General features: G+C 48.0%; 1 protein-coding gene across 1 annotated transcript in view; it reads right to left on the bottom strand.

The window, feature by feature from the left end:
* Positions 1–2,333: 2,333 nt before the first annotated feature.
* Positions 2,334–16,037, bottom strand: part of LOC119248907 (zinc finger protein 809-like) — a 29,310-nt gene continuing 15,606 nt past the window's right edge. The window contains exons 4-5 of the mRNA XM_037515809.2: positions 8,728–8,794; positions 2,334–5,361 (exon numbers count right to left, since the gene is read on the bottom strand). Of these exons, the coding sequence (XP_037371706.2) occupies positions 5,340–5,361; positions 8,728–8,794 (89 nt within the window). The 3' untranslated portion in view covers positions 2,334–5,339. The remainder of the gene's footprint in view (positions 5,362–8,727; positions 8,795–16,037) is intronic.

Below are 16,037 nucleotides of genomic sequence, written 5' to 3'. Positions count from 1 at the left end.
AGCCCCGGCGCAGCGGGCCGAGCAGCGGGAGCCCCCGAACCCGCGGGGACGCCGCGCCTGCCCGGAGGCCGCAGGACCCGCGCGGGGCCTGGACCCGGCGCCCCGGCCCCACGGAGCAGCTCTGGGGTGTGAGTGCCTGGGGCAGTTGTTGCTCTTCGCTTATTTTTTTTAAAGATATATTTATTTATGCATACAAGAACTGGGGTGCAGGCCAGAGGTGTGGGGGTGAGAGGATGCACCAGAGACAGAGCAGGGAGCAGAACAGGCAGATGGACTGAAATACACTGCAGCGGGGAGCAGCGGGGAGACAGGAGAGGTCTGCTGCGCCCTGTGGGCAGCTCCCTGGCCGGGGATCGAACTCGTGCCGCGGAGGCTGCAGACTGCTCCATAGCGGGGTGCTTAAGCCCTTGCGCCCCCAGGGCGGCCCCGCACCATGTGTTTCTTATTTTGTAATTACATCAAAATTGAGTAAGTTTGTGGGCTTTAGTTTCCCAGTTACTAGAATGTGCGTCCTCACAAACACCGAAATGGCTCATAATGAACCTAAAGTGAGACTTAAGTAGCGTTGGTTTAATTGTATCCCGGTTACAGGAAAAATAAAACATACTGAAAGATGAAAAAAATAAGCAGAGAGAATATTCTACACCTTTGCACAGCCCGGCTCTCCTGAGCCCTGAGAGTCAGGAGGCTCAGTGAGTTCCCACGGGGTCAAATCTGATTGCTCGGGGTCGTGCAGAGGTCGTTTGGCCCACGAAGAGGTCAGTGAGCTTGGTGCAGACTTCGGTGTTTCAGGGTTGGGGTCTCCTAGTCACTTGGGGTCACAGAGAGGGTAACCCTAATTACCTGGGGTCATGCAGAAGTCAGAGGACTCACCCAGAGGGAGCCCCTAATGGATAGACTTGTTGGCCTTATTTGTTCTCTAGGGAAACCTCCAGCTTTTATTTATTCATGCATGCATGCAAGAATTGGGGTACAGGCCAGAGGCGTGGGGGGTGAGAGGCTCCTCCAGAGACAGAGTGGGGAACAGAACAGGCAGACTGATGAAACACTGCTGAGGGGAGCAATAGGCGGCAGAAGAGGTCTGCGCGCCATGTGGGACCCCCGCCCGGCGGCCAGGGATGGACCTGGGGGACCCCCGCCAGCGGGCGGGGATGGACCCGGGCCCGGGCGGCCGGGGAGCGAGCCAGAGTTGCAGAGGCTGCAAGAATCTTCGCAGCCGCTGCAGACCGGTGGCCGGGGATCGAACCGGCGCTGCAGAGGCTGAGGGCAGTTTCGCAGCCCAGCGATCAACCGCTGCGCCACCGGGAGGCTCTATACTGAAGCTGCTAACGTGGAGATACTAACTCTCCGTTCCCCTTGTTTGAATCCCTTCTCAGGCAGGAGGGGTCTGCGCGCCGCGTGGGACCCTCGCCGGCGGCCGGGATCGAACCGGCGCTGAAGAGACTGCGGGCAGCTTCGCAGCCCAGGCTCAACCGCTGCGCCACCCGGGAAGCCCTCATATTGCATCTTAACCCTTTGCGCCACCAGGGAGGCCCTTTTAGCTTTTTTTCTTCAGGAAAATGAAAATTTAAAATGATAAAAACTTCAGAGAATGTCAACATGATCTGTAGAATTCCCTTTTTTGGTGATATGTAATGTTTATATTTTTTAATTTAACATGAAAACCGTAATTGCTTATTGAAATTATTTAAATGCATTTTCTTAGAAATCTACCAGTGACAAAAATTATACTTTTAATTTATTGTTTTATATAGGAAAGTATTTAAAATGTTTTCATCAGTCACACCATGATAGGACTGTATCAGGAAGTGGTGTAGCGTTTGTCTTCAATCCCATTAATGTGCTAGTTAGGTTGTTTAAAAAAACAAAAATTAGTATTTGTAGAAGTATTAGTAGGAAATTAAAGGTATCACGCAGATTAAATTGTAGATAAAAACTTCAAATTCTTGTTTTATTTTGAAAAAAGTAATATATATTGAATTGAGCCTAGAGGCCTAGCTTTTATGATGAATCTTAAGTGACTTTAGCAGTCTGGGCCATGTTATTGGTAAAAAAATTAAATTGTCTTTAATATTTTGTTAAAGACGGGTATTTTAATAAGATACAAAATGTATTTCTGAACCATTCGATGTCATTCTTCCCTTTGTATTGGAAGCATAAACCAGTACATGGTATAAAAACTCTTGGTATTATTGTATTTTATTCTAATTAAACACCATATTGGGGTGAACATATCATGTTTATATAATCTTTAGTCGCCATCTTTTCTGTAAGAGCAAATATCTAACTGAATTTTGGCTTTTTAAATAATCATACAGATTCACTTTTGGGTAACATTTTTTTATTATGGAAAATACATTAAAATTTTACAGTCTATTTAGTATAATTAAGTATATTCACCTGATGATGTAACCAGTCTCCCAAATTTGTCATCTGCAGAGATGAAGCTCTGTCCCCACTAAACAGCTCCTCACTGGCCCTTCTTCTCAACAATTGACAACCACCATTTTATTTCCTGCTTCAGTGAATTTGACTATTCTAAATATTTCATCTAAATGCAATAACACAGTTTTTGATATTTTGTGGTTAGCTTATTTCACTTAGAATAATGTCCTCAAGTTTCATTCCTATTGTAGCATGTGTCAGACTCCTTTTGAAGGCTGAATGATATTCCATTGTATGTATATACCATTTTGTTCATCCATTTATCTGTCAAGGAACATTTATGTAGCTTCCACCTTTTGACTCTTGTGAATTATGTTGCTATGAGCATGTACAACAAATACCTGCTTCTGCTTTCCTTTGTGAATTGCTGCATCATATGGTTAGAGTTTAATATTTGAGAAACATACTATTTTTCATAATGTCGATGGGTAACACACTTTTAAAAAAGATGAATATCCTGTTTTATTCTCTCATCTTCCCACCTAGGCTGTGATCTCAAAAACACATTTTTTAGGTTTGCTGAACTCTTTGCCACATGGCCATTTTCATTTAATTATTTTTCTCTTAAATGTGAAGTTTTTTCTGTATACTTTTGGGACCCATTCTTTAAAAATTTATCTTATGTTTGTAACTATTATCAGAAAACAGATGAATGTGACCAGCCACACTTCTGTCTTTGCTACATTTTTTTAAATGCTCATTTTTTCTGTTGTCATTTTCACAAGCAGAGCCATATTTTCTATTAAAACCACCATTTTTGCTGTTTGCTTGTGGTTGCTTTTGGTTTTTGCAAATATGTATTTTTGACAACCATGTGTAAGTTGGTATCAATTGTCTCTTTGATGTTAATGAGGTCCAAGAACCTCTCTTTAATTACAAATACTTCATGCATTTTGTCATTTGCAACATAGTGTTATTTTATTGACCACAGTTCTCTTATTACACGCTAGAGAAATATTTTAAAAAACACTCAACTGTTTCATGACAATAGGCAACATCTCAGTCTTCATTACTTTACTACTTCTATGAATTTATCTACTTTTTACAGAATCAATGAACTGTTATATATTTTGGAACATTTTCCCCTTAATTTTTAACTTATTTAACAACGTGAAACATCAGTCATCATTGACTGGACACCTACCCCCTTACTCCCAGCCATCTGTGTATCCTCTCTGGAGAAGTCCCTGTTCAGAACTTCTGGCCATTAAAAAAAATTATTGTTGAGTTGTACGAGTTATTTATATACCTTGAATATTAACTCTTTATCAAATGTATGCTATATAAATATCCTCTCCCGTTCAGTAGGCTGTCTTGATTTTGCATGTGTTAATTTTCTTTTGCTTTTTAATGTGATATAGTCCCAATTAATGGTATTTTCACATCCTGCCTCATCTCTACAAATTTCTACTTGATTTGATCAGACAGTCCCAAATCAAGGACAAAGCAGTAGCTTTATAGACCACTGATAACTAGTGAAAGAATAGAGGGTAGTTTGCCACTTATTTTCCAATTTACCTTTAAGCCCTGTGGGACCACTTAGCACTGGGCATAGGGGTGAGTCCTGGAAATGGGGCATCTGGGTGGATCCCATCCCTGGTACCGTGCCCAGTAGGTGGGGATATGGACCCATTCTTGTGTGTGGCGCTGTCCTTTGTATATGGGGACAAGCGATGTCTGCTACTTCCAGGTCTGTGTCATCTCCCACGGATCTCCCCCCACCCCTTAATTCACCCACTGGAAAAATTGAGAGTAACCTTAAGATACTGAGGAGGACAGAATTATAAGATATTCCTGGATCTTGGAAATATTGCATAGACCATCTGTCAATCACTAGTACTATTAGTAAAGTAGAAAAAAAAAACTATTGTGATAACTCAGATGTTTTCAGACTCACTGTTAACCTAACCAAAATGAGAGATGAGAATCAGATCATTGGGAAAACCATCTACTGATCTAAAATGGTGGTCTCCTAGGGATGAGCAGAAGACTGTTGAGGATGGATGTAATATTTACAATTTGTTCGTTATCATATGTTGAATTGAAAGGAAGGAAATCTAATTGCCATTTAATATATGCCTAACTGGTAGTATATACTTCTTCAATAAATTGACATATTTTGTTCGGGATGAAAGTGAAGAAGAATCTTAGTAAAGTAGTGGGACAAGAGTAAAATGTTTTAGATCTCTGTGATCAAAGATCCAGCCTCAGGTGTGAAGTAGATACCTTGGAAACCTCAGTGGAAGTCCGTATATGAGCAAGATATCCCAGCTGTGCACAGCCTAAATTGTAACCAAATATAAAACCATGTTTTTAAGCCACTCACTTTGGGATGATTTGCTACATTGCAAAAGACTGCATAAAAATGGTTTTACAGAAGAAACATATTACTTAGGTGAAAGCGCAAAGTTGATTATAGTTAAAGTTAAGATGTTTAAAGAATCCTATAAATCATGTTAGGTTAATATAAAAATTTAACACATATGCTGTCTTGTAATTTCCAAACTATCTCTAAAGGGTAAAATTACTTACCAAGTATATAATGATTTGAGTTAATGGATCTTACCTAATTTTACATCCCTGAGGAATAGATCACTCTTACCATAGCATTAGTGTGGCTGAAGTGAACGTCTCTGCTCCATGACTTTAGACTTGGCCATATTATCACTTCAGACAATGGGGTGTTAACCAAAATAACAGATGCTTAAACTATGCTGCGTGGTTGGATGTATCCTGTTATCTTTTGTCACATACTCTGTTCCCAGATGAAATCTTAAAGTAAGACATCCTTAGGTCAGGTTCTTCTGATGGCTGGGTACCGTTTAGACAAAGGTGAAGCCTTTGGCTTCTAGTCTCTTTATCTGGAGAAGCAGAACTGCTTGGGAAAAATATGTTCATCTTGGTATTGTAGTCAGCCTAGAAAACAGAAAGTAGTTAATTATGGTTAACAGTTAAGCTATGAGCAGAAAGAATACAGGGCTATTTGGGGATGTATTAAAGCCTTTGGGGACCACCTCCGCCCCCCGGGGGTTTCAGAAATGAGCTATGTGACAGTGTGCGTGTAGGTAAGGTAATGCCACCAAACTGTGCACTTAAAAATAGTTAACATTGGGCCTCCCTGGTGGCGCAAGGGGTTAAGCACCGCACTATGAAGCAATTCGCAGCCTCCGCAGCACGAGTTCGATCCCCAGCCAGGGAGTAACCCACATGGCGCAGCAGACCTCTCCTGACTCACCCACCCACTGTTCCCCTCAGCAGTGTATTTCAGTGGATTTGCCTGTTCTGCTCCCCATTCTGTCTCTGGTGAATCCTCTCACCTCTGGCCTGTACCCCAGCTCTTGTATGCATAAATAAATAAATCTTTAAAAAATTGTTAAAAGAAATAGAACACATAATGAAATGGAAAGCTATACCCAGCTCATAGGTTGGAAGAATCAACGTTGTCAAAATGGTCATCCAACCCAAAGCAATTTATAGATTCAATGGAATCCCAATAAAAATCCCAATGGCATTCTTTAAAGAAATAGAACAAAGATTACTAAAGTTCATGTGGAAATGCAAAAGACCCCAAATAGCCCAAGCTTTCCTGATTAAAAAAGGGAGAAAGGAAGGAATCACCCTTCGACTTCAAATTATACTATAAAGCCAAATAGTTGAACAGCACGGTAATGGAGCAAAAACAGACGCACAGACCAATGCAATAGAATTGAGAGCCCAGAAATAAAACCACATATTTATGGACAATTAATACACAACAGAGGGGTAAAGTCCATGCACGGGAACAAGGAAAGCCTCTAAAATAAATGGTGCTGGAAAATTGGACTGCCACACAGAAAGTAATGAAACGAGACCATTATCTCACACCATACGTGAAAATCAACTCAAAATGGATAAAAGACTTGGATATAAGACCTGAAGCCATCAAATAGATAGAAGAAAATAGAGGCAAAACACTCCCTAACATAAATCTCAGAAACATATAAAGGAGAACATAAACAAATGACACGATATCAAACTAAAAATTCTCTGGGGCCTCCCCTGGTGGCGCAGTGGTTGAGTGCTGGGTTGTGAGGCTGCCCGCAGCCTTTGCAGCGCAGGTTCGATCCCCGGCCACCGGAGAGGGTCCCACAAAAAAATAAATAAATCAATCAATCTCTGTATGGCAAAAAAGACAGTGACAAAAACAAAGAGCCACCCTTCTGAATGGGAGAAAATACTTGCACACCCTACATCTGACAAGGAATTAACATCAAAGATCTACACAGTACTCCTGCAAGTCCACAAAATGAAAACCACCCAGTCAAAAATGGGAAGCGGCGCTAAACAGTCACTTCTCCAAAGCAGACACGCAGAGGGCAACGGGCACACGAAAAAGTTCTCTATCACTTATCACCAGGGAGATGCAAAGCAAAACCATGAGGCACCACCTCACCCCTGGGACAAGGCCCGTATTACACACACACACACACACACACACACACACACGACAAGTGCCGGGGATGACGGCGCCCAAGGACGCCTCGCACCCCTGGTTGTCGGCGGGTCCAGCCACCGTGGAGAGAAGCGAGGAGGCGCCTCTAAGCCTGAGAATGGATCTTCCTTGGGACCCGCCGGGCCGCCCCCAGGTGTCTTTCCAAACAGCACAAGTGAGGGGCCTGGGGGGTCGCCCGGCCTCACGCTGGACGCACTGGCCTGCGGGGCCTGTCACCGCCGGCGGCCGAGGGCGCGTCTCGGACCCCAGAGTCACCTGCCCCTTGGGGCTGCCGGCCCGCGCCCGCCGCAAACAGCTCTTGGGGACGCCAGGCCGGGCCCGGCTCCCCCGGCCTCTCTGCCGACGCCTCCTCTGCCAGAGGCGGCTCAGGCTCGGGGCAGCCCTGCGGGGGTGGGGGGGCTGCATGCCCTGGGGCAGTGTGGCAGGGGCGCCGCATCACCCACGGCCACTGCCCGCACCTCTGCCCGAGGCCCTGCGGGCCCGCCGTGAAATGCCGCCTCCTCTGAGGCCGCTTCTGGGGCCCCTGCAACTCCAGGGAAGGGGGGCTGTGCTCGAACCTGGCTCGCGGGGGAACCAGCCCTCCGGCGGGCATCTGAGGTGGCTCCGGAGCGTCCTGCCGCTTCCACTGCAGCGGCGGGTGCTGCCCGGACCCGGCGTCCCGGCCCGGCCAGGAGGGCTCCGGGGCCGCCCGGCCCGGCGTGGAAGGGGCCCGGGGCGCCTGGGAAAGGCGGAGGCTGGAAGCCCCCGCAGCTGCCGCCACTTACCGTGGAGCTGAGCATCCCGGCTACCAGCTCCCGGCCCTGGCAGAATTGCTCTTGGCTGGGCCTCCCTGGGGCGCAAGGGTTAAAGACGCAACCTGTGAAGCTGCCGCAGCCCCTGCAGCACCAGTTCGATTCCCAGCCAGGGAGATACCCACATGGCGCAGCAGACCTCTCCTGACTCGCCCACTGCTCCCCTCAGCAGTGTGCTTCAGTCAGTCTGCCTGCTCTGCTCCCCACTGTCTCTGGTGGATCCTCTCACCCCCCACACCTCTAGCCTGTACCCCAGCTCTTGTATGCATAAATAAATCTTAAAAAAAAAATAACAGAGTGCATGGATTACATCCTGATGAGGAGGTCAACAGGGGTCCATTATTTCTGAGGCTGGCGGATCAAGCCTAAGGAATTCAGCCAAGATTCACAGGAGCAGTGGGAAGCCAGAGAGGAGATAAATCTTCCAATGGTCCAGGATAGAAGCCAAGGAAGAGGCGAGTCACGGGCAGAGCCCGCAGCATCCATGTCCGCCTGCCTGGGGCTGGGGCCTCCTTTCGCCCAGAGCCTCGCCCTAGCCTAAGGGCTGGCACCGACTGTGGTCGGAGGACAGACCCTAAATCTACTGGTCTTTCCCCAGAGAAGAGTGATTTTTTAATTTTTTTTTTTAAGATTTATTTCATTTCTACAGGAGCTGGGGGTACAGGCCAGAGGGGCTGGAGGGTAAAAGGATTCACCAGAGACAGAACAGGGAGCAGCAGAACAGGCAGACGGACCGAAGACCCTGCTGAGGGGAGCAGCGGGGAGACAGGAGGGGTCTGCCGCCATGTGGGTGGCTCCCTGGCCTGCCGGGACTCGAACCCGCACTGCAGAGGCTGCGGACAGCCTCACCGCGCCGTGCTCAACCCGCTGCGCCACCAGGGAGGCCCCAGAAGAGTGATTTCTATGGGGACAAGACACCCAACACACTGATTATTAAAAATTCTTTCTAGTTTCTTCTTGTGCATCACCATTTTGGGTGGGGGACGCTTCTGGACTTACCAGACAATTTCGAACAAGATTTTCTTCTCCTGCCATAGGGAACCAGTACCTGGGAGACCTGCGCCATCTGCTGGCCAAGAAATGGAATAGCGTTTTAAAAAATGAGTAAAATGTTTAAATTTTTCCAAAGACAAGAACTCACTGCAGAGCTCTCTTCAGACCCATTGTTCCTTGCTGGTGCGAGCAGGTTTTCTCCGTTTGCCTAGCTGTTCATCTGAGGTTTTGCAAACGTCAGCGTGCCTCGGTGAAGAATCACTTGAGGAGTGAGGTTAGAAGTGCAGATTCTGACTTTTAGGAGCGCCCCTTCCCGCACCCAGGATTCGATGTAAACTTTTCGGGCCACAACCTTGGAAACAGTCAGAATGAGGGGGGTGAAGGCCAAAGTGGAAAAATCTCTTTAAAAATCATTTTATGATTAAAAAACACTTTTTCATTAAAGTGGAAAAGTGTGGAAAGTATAGAAACATTGAAAGGGGATATTAAAGTCTCATGCAATCACAGAGAAAAGCACCGTTTTGTGGTCTCTCTTAGTCCATTTTTGGTTTTGTTTCCCACGGACACAAATGTTTTTGCAAAAAAATGCCTTGCAGCGGCTGCACGGTTCCCCACGAGGTGGCGCCGTGCAGCGTGGCATTCATCCTTCCGTGGGGGGCCTGGAGGACACCCCGGCTGTTTGCAGCGTGGTACCGATGTGCTCAGCCATTCACCTCCATCTTTGGGCACGATTTTGATTATTTTCATGGAATATATCCTGGGAATGACTATGGTACAAATTGAGTCTTGATAATATTGCCAGGCCACTGTTTCCTGTTTTGTTTTTATTTTTTTAAGATTTATTTATTTATGCATATAAGAACTGGGGTGCAGGCCAGAGATGCAGGGGGCTAGAGGATTCCCCGGAGACAGAGTGGGGAGCAGAGTCGGAAGCAGGCGGATGCACATAAATACACTGCTGAGGGGAGCAGCGGGTGAGACAGGAGAGGTCTGCTGTGCCATGTGGGTAGCTCCCTGGCCTGCCAGGGATAAAACTCAGGCTGCAGAGGCTGCGGACAGCTTCATAGGGCTGCATCTTAACTCCTTGCACCACCAGGGAGGCCCTCCACTGTTTCCTGTTTTAATACATCAGCCAAACCTTCCAAAACTCTAATTGCCTAGAGTAAAGGTCTAATTAATTCCTTTCCAAAGGTAAGTCTCTAATTAGACTGAAAAGACTGTCCTCCCAAATGCTTCATGGAATTTTTCTCTACAGGAATTTCCTGCTTCTGTTCTTTGATTCTTTTTTTTCCTTTCCCCAAACTAAAAAAAGAAATGGGATTTTGATGATGTACACTTGCCACTTAGTGTGAGAGTGAAGGAAGTGATGATCTGATGCATGGGCTGGAGAGGGACACAGGCATGAAAATAATTATAAAAAGGAGTATGAACTAATGAAACAATTACAGATTTAGTCAAGATAGCCAATTTGCTGTGTATCAGGCATTTATTTTTGCAGATACTTTGCCTAATTGAATCATCCTCTGCTATCCTTTCAAGTTGGTATTATTCCTATTATTAGCATTTCCATTTTACAGGTGAAATGCTCAGGCATAGAGTAACTTGCCCAAAGTCCCAAGAGCCAGGATCTGAGCCTCAGGGTTCCTGTCGACATAGCCAAGGAAGCAAGTCTCCCGCTGTAATACCGAGCAGGGAAGGATTATAACCCTGGAGGGTTAAGGAGGGATTTTATAACATAATGCTTTCAAGTGATGTTAATTGAGCATCTACTATATGGCAAGCAACATGCGAAAAGCTGGATATTGAAAAAAAGAGAGAGAGATGATCCTTGAATGCAGTAAGTTTGCAACCCAGCAGGGTCAACAAATAAAAAAACACAAATACACAATTACCTAGTGCCACAAACATGATGAAGGCAAAGACCTGAGTAAGAATATGATGACGTTGTAATGGCGCCGGGGATGACCTCTCTGAGGAAATGGTACCAAAGTCTGCAGAGGCAGGATGAGGGGTTAACCAGGCATAACAATGGGAGGAAGACTTCTGCTCCAGTGCAGGTTTCCAGGCAAGAGCTTGGGGCAGGAGGAGCTGGCAGGGCGCCATTGCCACAAATACGCGAGGGAGACGATTCTGGCTCAGGCTAAAGAGACTGGATTGACTCCACAGCGAACGAGGGGTTTGAAGCAGAGGTGGGGAGGTTCTAAGTTCTTATTAACTTTCAGGATTGTTCTATTCTGTGGAGTATAAATTGAGGTTGAGAGAGTGAAAACTTAGAAGGCAGTCAGATGTCATTCCCGGGGGGACGTCACAGTGGTCTGGGCCTGCTGGAGGCTAAGGAGTGAGGAAGGAGGTGATCTGCCCCGTCCTGCAGTTGTACATCTGGAGCCAAGAGCAGTCCTGGTGGTGGCCCAGATGTTGGGGGTGAGTTCTAAGGCTCTGGCTTGGCCAGAAAGGTGGATGTGAAGCTGTTCATGAGACCGAGATCTGGGGGTGAACAGATTTTGAAGGGGATCACAGAGAATCTCTCACAAACCCTGGTCCCCAAAATGAGCTACCCCTGCAGTTCCACCAGCTTACTTTTCATTTCTATTTCCCCCCCCACCCCCACCCCGGCATATTTCATCCTCCCTCTGAAGCCGGCCTCTCTCTGGCCTACACCCTCATTCTACATAAAAATGAAAATGAAATATAATCTAGAAAATGTGACCTTGAGGCGTCCCTGGTGGTGCAGAGGCTAAAGCCTCAGCACTGTCAAGCTGTGGCCGTCCACAGTGGTATGAGTTCGATCCCTGTTCTGCTCCCCGCTCTCTCTGGTGAATCCTCTCACCCACCCACAGCTCTGGCCTACACGCCGTTCTTGTGTGCATAAATGACTAAAAATAAATCTTAAAAAAAAAAAACCAATAAAATAAAATGTTACCGTCACCTGTGTCTGCACGAACCTCTTTGTTTCCTGGGTAAACGTGCCACGTGCCACTAAGAGGGGAGGCTGTCGGGAAACTAAGGACCCCACACACTGAACCCCACATCTCACTGGCGTGGTTTTTTGAGTTTGGAGCGCGGGGTCCTTGGATTCACTCTGGGGAAGGCGTCGCCAGAGCTTTCCTTTCAGCAGCGGGGGGTGAGTGCCCAGGCGACTTCCTCCACAGGACAGAGACGCTGGTTATATTTAAAGAGCAGGTTTGTTAGGGGAAGGAGCAGAAGAACGAAGGACACTTGCGTGGACACCTGCGGCCAGAGACAGCTGCCCCGAGGGGGACAGGTTTGCTGGGAGAGGCCTGCGTGGTTGCAGGCGGGCGGCCTGGGCGAGAGCGGCCCCCGCTGAGGGAGCCCAGTGAGGAGACGCCCCGGCAGGTGCAGGCCCCGGGCGGGCAGGAGGCTGCTGCCCTGCGGAGGGAGAGTGGGTGAAAAGCAGCCCCTGCAGCGTCACGGGTGGGCGGAGGGACGCAGCCCTGTGCCCGTGCAGAGACCACCCTGACACAGTCTCTTCCCCTTTGGGCGGGGGCGCACCTCAGTGGAGGGGCCTGTTTGCTGCTGATCGTGGCTAACAGGAGAGAGGGAAAGGGGCTGGGGATTCCAGGTTCGCCCCCATCGCTGTATCTTTACCCTCAGGTCTGTGCTCTGGACACTCCCTGCAGCATCTGATGCCCGCGGGGGCCTTATGCCTGGCGAGGTGCTGCAGGGCCTCAGGGTCTGGATTTCTGCTGCTGGCAACCCCCTCACGCCCGCCTCCATGTGCGAGTCAGGTTCTAGTCCTGCCGCGCCTCCTTCAGGTTTCCTAGTCTTTCCTCCATCATCACGACACCAGGGGCCCGCACGTTTAGACAAAGCTGCTACGGAGCGCCGGCCTCTGTTCCCTCAGCCAATAAAAGGAAACAGAGTTTGAGGAAAAGGAACGTGGTTTATTTGTCGACAAATGAGGAGGCAGCAGGCTCTGTCCGGAAGCCCACCGTCCTGCCCTTCGGCGGGTGCAGGGCTGTTTACACAAAGGGACCAGCAAAAGAGAGACGGGCCGGGGTGCGCGAAGAGGCAGGAGGGGTCCGCGTGTCCTAGGGACGCAGGCCTCTGGAGGTGTCGGGTGGGGCCAGATGCTTTGTTAACACCTGCGGGGCCGCTAATCCTACGTGGCCTGTTTGGCCACCATTTTTGTTACCTACCATTCTGCATTTCTTTTTTTTTTTTTTCCCCATGGCTGTGTCTTTACCTGTATTTTTTTCTTTTATTTTAAGATTTATTTATTTATACAAGAGCTGGGGTACAGGCCAGAGGTACGGGAGGGTGAAAGATTCACCAGAGACAGCAGGGAACAGAACAGGCAGATGGACTGAAATACACTGCTGAGGGGAGCAGCGGGCGAGACAGGAGAGGTCTGCTACACCATGTGGGTATCTCCCTGTTGGGGATCGAACCTGCGCTGCAGAGGCTGTGGATAGCTTCACAGTGCTCTGCTCAACCCGCTGTACCACCTAGGAGGCCCCCATTCTGCAGTTCTTTTTTTTTTTTTAATAATTTTCTTTTTTTTTTTTTAAGATTTATTTATTTATGCACACAAGACCTGGGTAACAAGCCAGAGATGCAGGGGTGGGGGGGGGGTGGTGAGAAGATTCACCAGAGACAGAGCGAGGAGCAGTAGGTGAGTCAGGAGAGGTCTGCTGCGCCATATGGCTCGCTCCCTGGCCGGCTGCGGGATTGAACTCATGCTGCAGAGGCTGCAGACCGGTTCAGTGTGTTGCTTAACCTCTTGTGCCACCAGGGAGGCCCCATTCTGCAGTTCTAATCAAGGTCAGAACTGCCCAGTCAATCTGTTATAGGAGCCCAACCCTGCAAGCTGCCTTTCAAGCAAGAGAGAGCTTGATCACCCCGGGAAGGGTGTGCATCATGAGGTATGGCCAGAAACGCCCGGGGGCCATTGACTGATGTATGACAAGGGACCCTAGAAACTGATCAGTGGAAAGCCTTGCTGCTAAGATGGAAACCTTGGCTGGGAGTCTGGGGCCTGATCTCAATAACAGTACCTGCCGAGTCATCAAGCAGATAAGTGCCTGGAGCCCAGACTCACAACCCCTGACACTATTGCATTTTCTAGTTCATCCCTCCCTCTTCTTTTTGACCTGCTTCCCCTTACAACTGATGTTTTTTGATAATTCTATCATGAAAGGGCCAGGATCTTGCTCTTCAGCAGCACCCTGCATCCTGCTCCACGACTCCCGCTTGTCAATGCGGTGTTGTCAACGCAACCACACCTGATGATGAGGGCCTCCCCTGGTGGCGCAGGTGGTTAAGCGCCGCACTGTGAAGCTGTCCGCAGACTCTGCAACGCGGGTTCTATCCCGGCCGGCGGGCGAGAGTCCCACATGGCGCGGCAGACCTCTCCTGTCTCGCCCGCTGCTCCCCTCAGCAGTGTATTCAGTCCGTCTGCCTGTTCTGCTCCCCACTCTGTCTCTGGTGAATCCTCTCACCTTCCTGCAGATCTGGCCTGTACCCCGGTTCTTAATAAATCTTTAAAAATAAATAAGTAAATACACAACACTTGATGTTTAACTACCTTCGATGTTTATCTTCAGAATTATGCTCTTAGGGATGTCTTTCCTTTTCCCTGGCCTGCAAGACAACCTTGTTTAATGCAACACACAGGAGTGCTTATCTGAGGGGGCAGGAAGAGGGACCAGTCCTGTTCCACTGCATCACCCAGGTAAACCTGGAGGGTCACAAGTACTCCAGGGCACAGAATATGAAAAGACTAAAGGGCAGAGTTCTAGGTGACCTGGATGGATGAATGTTCACCACTTTTGTTTAAAATCTCCTGGAAAGAGTTAAGTTCCAGGATCCACCCAAGGGAAAGGGAGGTGGGAAAATGCAGTTTGCATATAAAAGAAAAAAAGAATATTGAAATTGTGAACTAATGGTCAGTCTCGGCTATTCAAGGTGTCAGTCCTGTGATTTCTTTTTTTTAATTTTTTTTTTTTAAAGATTTATTTATTTAGGGCCTCCCCGGTGGCGCAGCGGTTGAGCGCTGGGTTGCAAAGCTGCCCGCGGCCTCTGCGGCGCCGGTTCGATCCCCGGCTGCTCCCCAGCCACCGGAGGAGGGTCCCACATGGCGCGCAGACCTCTCCTGCCGCCCGCTGCTCCCCTCAACAGTGTACTTCGGTCCTTCTGCCTGCTCTGCTCCCCGCTCTGGCTCTGGTGAATTCTCTCACCCTCCCGCGCTTCTGACTGTACCCAGTGCTTGTATAAACAAAACAAACAAATAAATAAAACATGCCTCTAAAAAAAAAATTAAAAAAAAAAGATTTATTTATTTACTTATACAAGCACTGGGTACAGTCAGAAGCACGGGAGGGTGAGAGGATTCACCAGAGCCAGAGCGGGGAGCAGAGCAGGCAGAAGGACCGAAGTACACTGCTGAGGGGAGCAGCGGGCGGCAGGAGAGGTCTGCGCGCCATGTGGGACCCTTGCCGGCTGCCGGGGAACGAAGTGGCGCTGCTGAGGCTGCGGGCAGCTTTGCAACCCAGCGCTCAACCGCTGCGCCACCGGGGAGGCCCAGTCCTGTGTGATTTCTCTAAAGTTTTGTGAGTCGTGACTTCTGAGAGAAAGTTTTTGTACATTCTTCACAGTCATAATTCCCTGGTGTCTCTTGAGTGCTGATTGACAGAAGAAAGTTTTTCAAACTTCTTTACACTCAGGGTTTCTCTCCAGTGTGAATGCACTGATGTTTCTTGAGGGCTGACGGCCAGAAGAAAGTTTTCCCACATTCTTTACACCCGTGGGGTCTCTTTCCTGTGTGAATACTCTGATGTACCTTGAGGCAGGACTGCCATAAGTATGTGTTCCCACATTCTTTACACTTGTAGGGTTTTTCTCTTGTGTGAGTTCTCTGATGTTCAAGGAGGGTTGATTTTTGAGAGAAAGGTTTCCCGCACTCTTCACACTCATAGGGTTTCTCGCCAGTGTGAGTGAGCTGGTGTCTCTTGAGCTTTGACTGCCAGAGGAAAGTTTTCCCACATTCTTCACATTCATGGGGTTTTTCTCCTGTGTGAATTCTCTGGTGTTTCTTGAGTATTGACAGCCAAAAGAAAGTTTTCCTACATTCTTTACATTCATAGGGTTTCTCGCCAGTGTGAGTGCTCTGATGCAGCCTGAGGTATGACTGTTTCAAGAAAGTTTTCCCACATTCTTTACATTCATAGGGTTTCTCTCCTGTGTGAGTTTCCAGGTGTGCAGTGAGGATTGACTTTTTAGAGAAAAGTTTCCTGCACTCTTTACATTCATAGAGTTTTTCTCCAGTGTGAGTGAGCTGGTGATTCTTGAGGGCTGCC

Source organism: Talpa occidentalis, unplaced genomic scaffold, assembly GCF_014898055.3.
Source record: "Talpa occidentalis isolate TD23 unplaced genomic scaffold, MPIMG_talOcc4v2.1 talOcc4.17, whole genome shotgun sequence".
NCBI lineage: Eukaryota > Metazoa > Chordata > Mammalia > Eulipotyphla > Talpidae > Talpa > Talpa occidentalis.
This window is presented reverse-complemented; position numbering and strand designations above follow the sequence as displayed.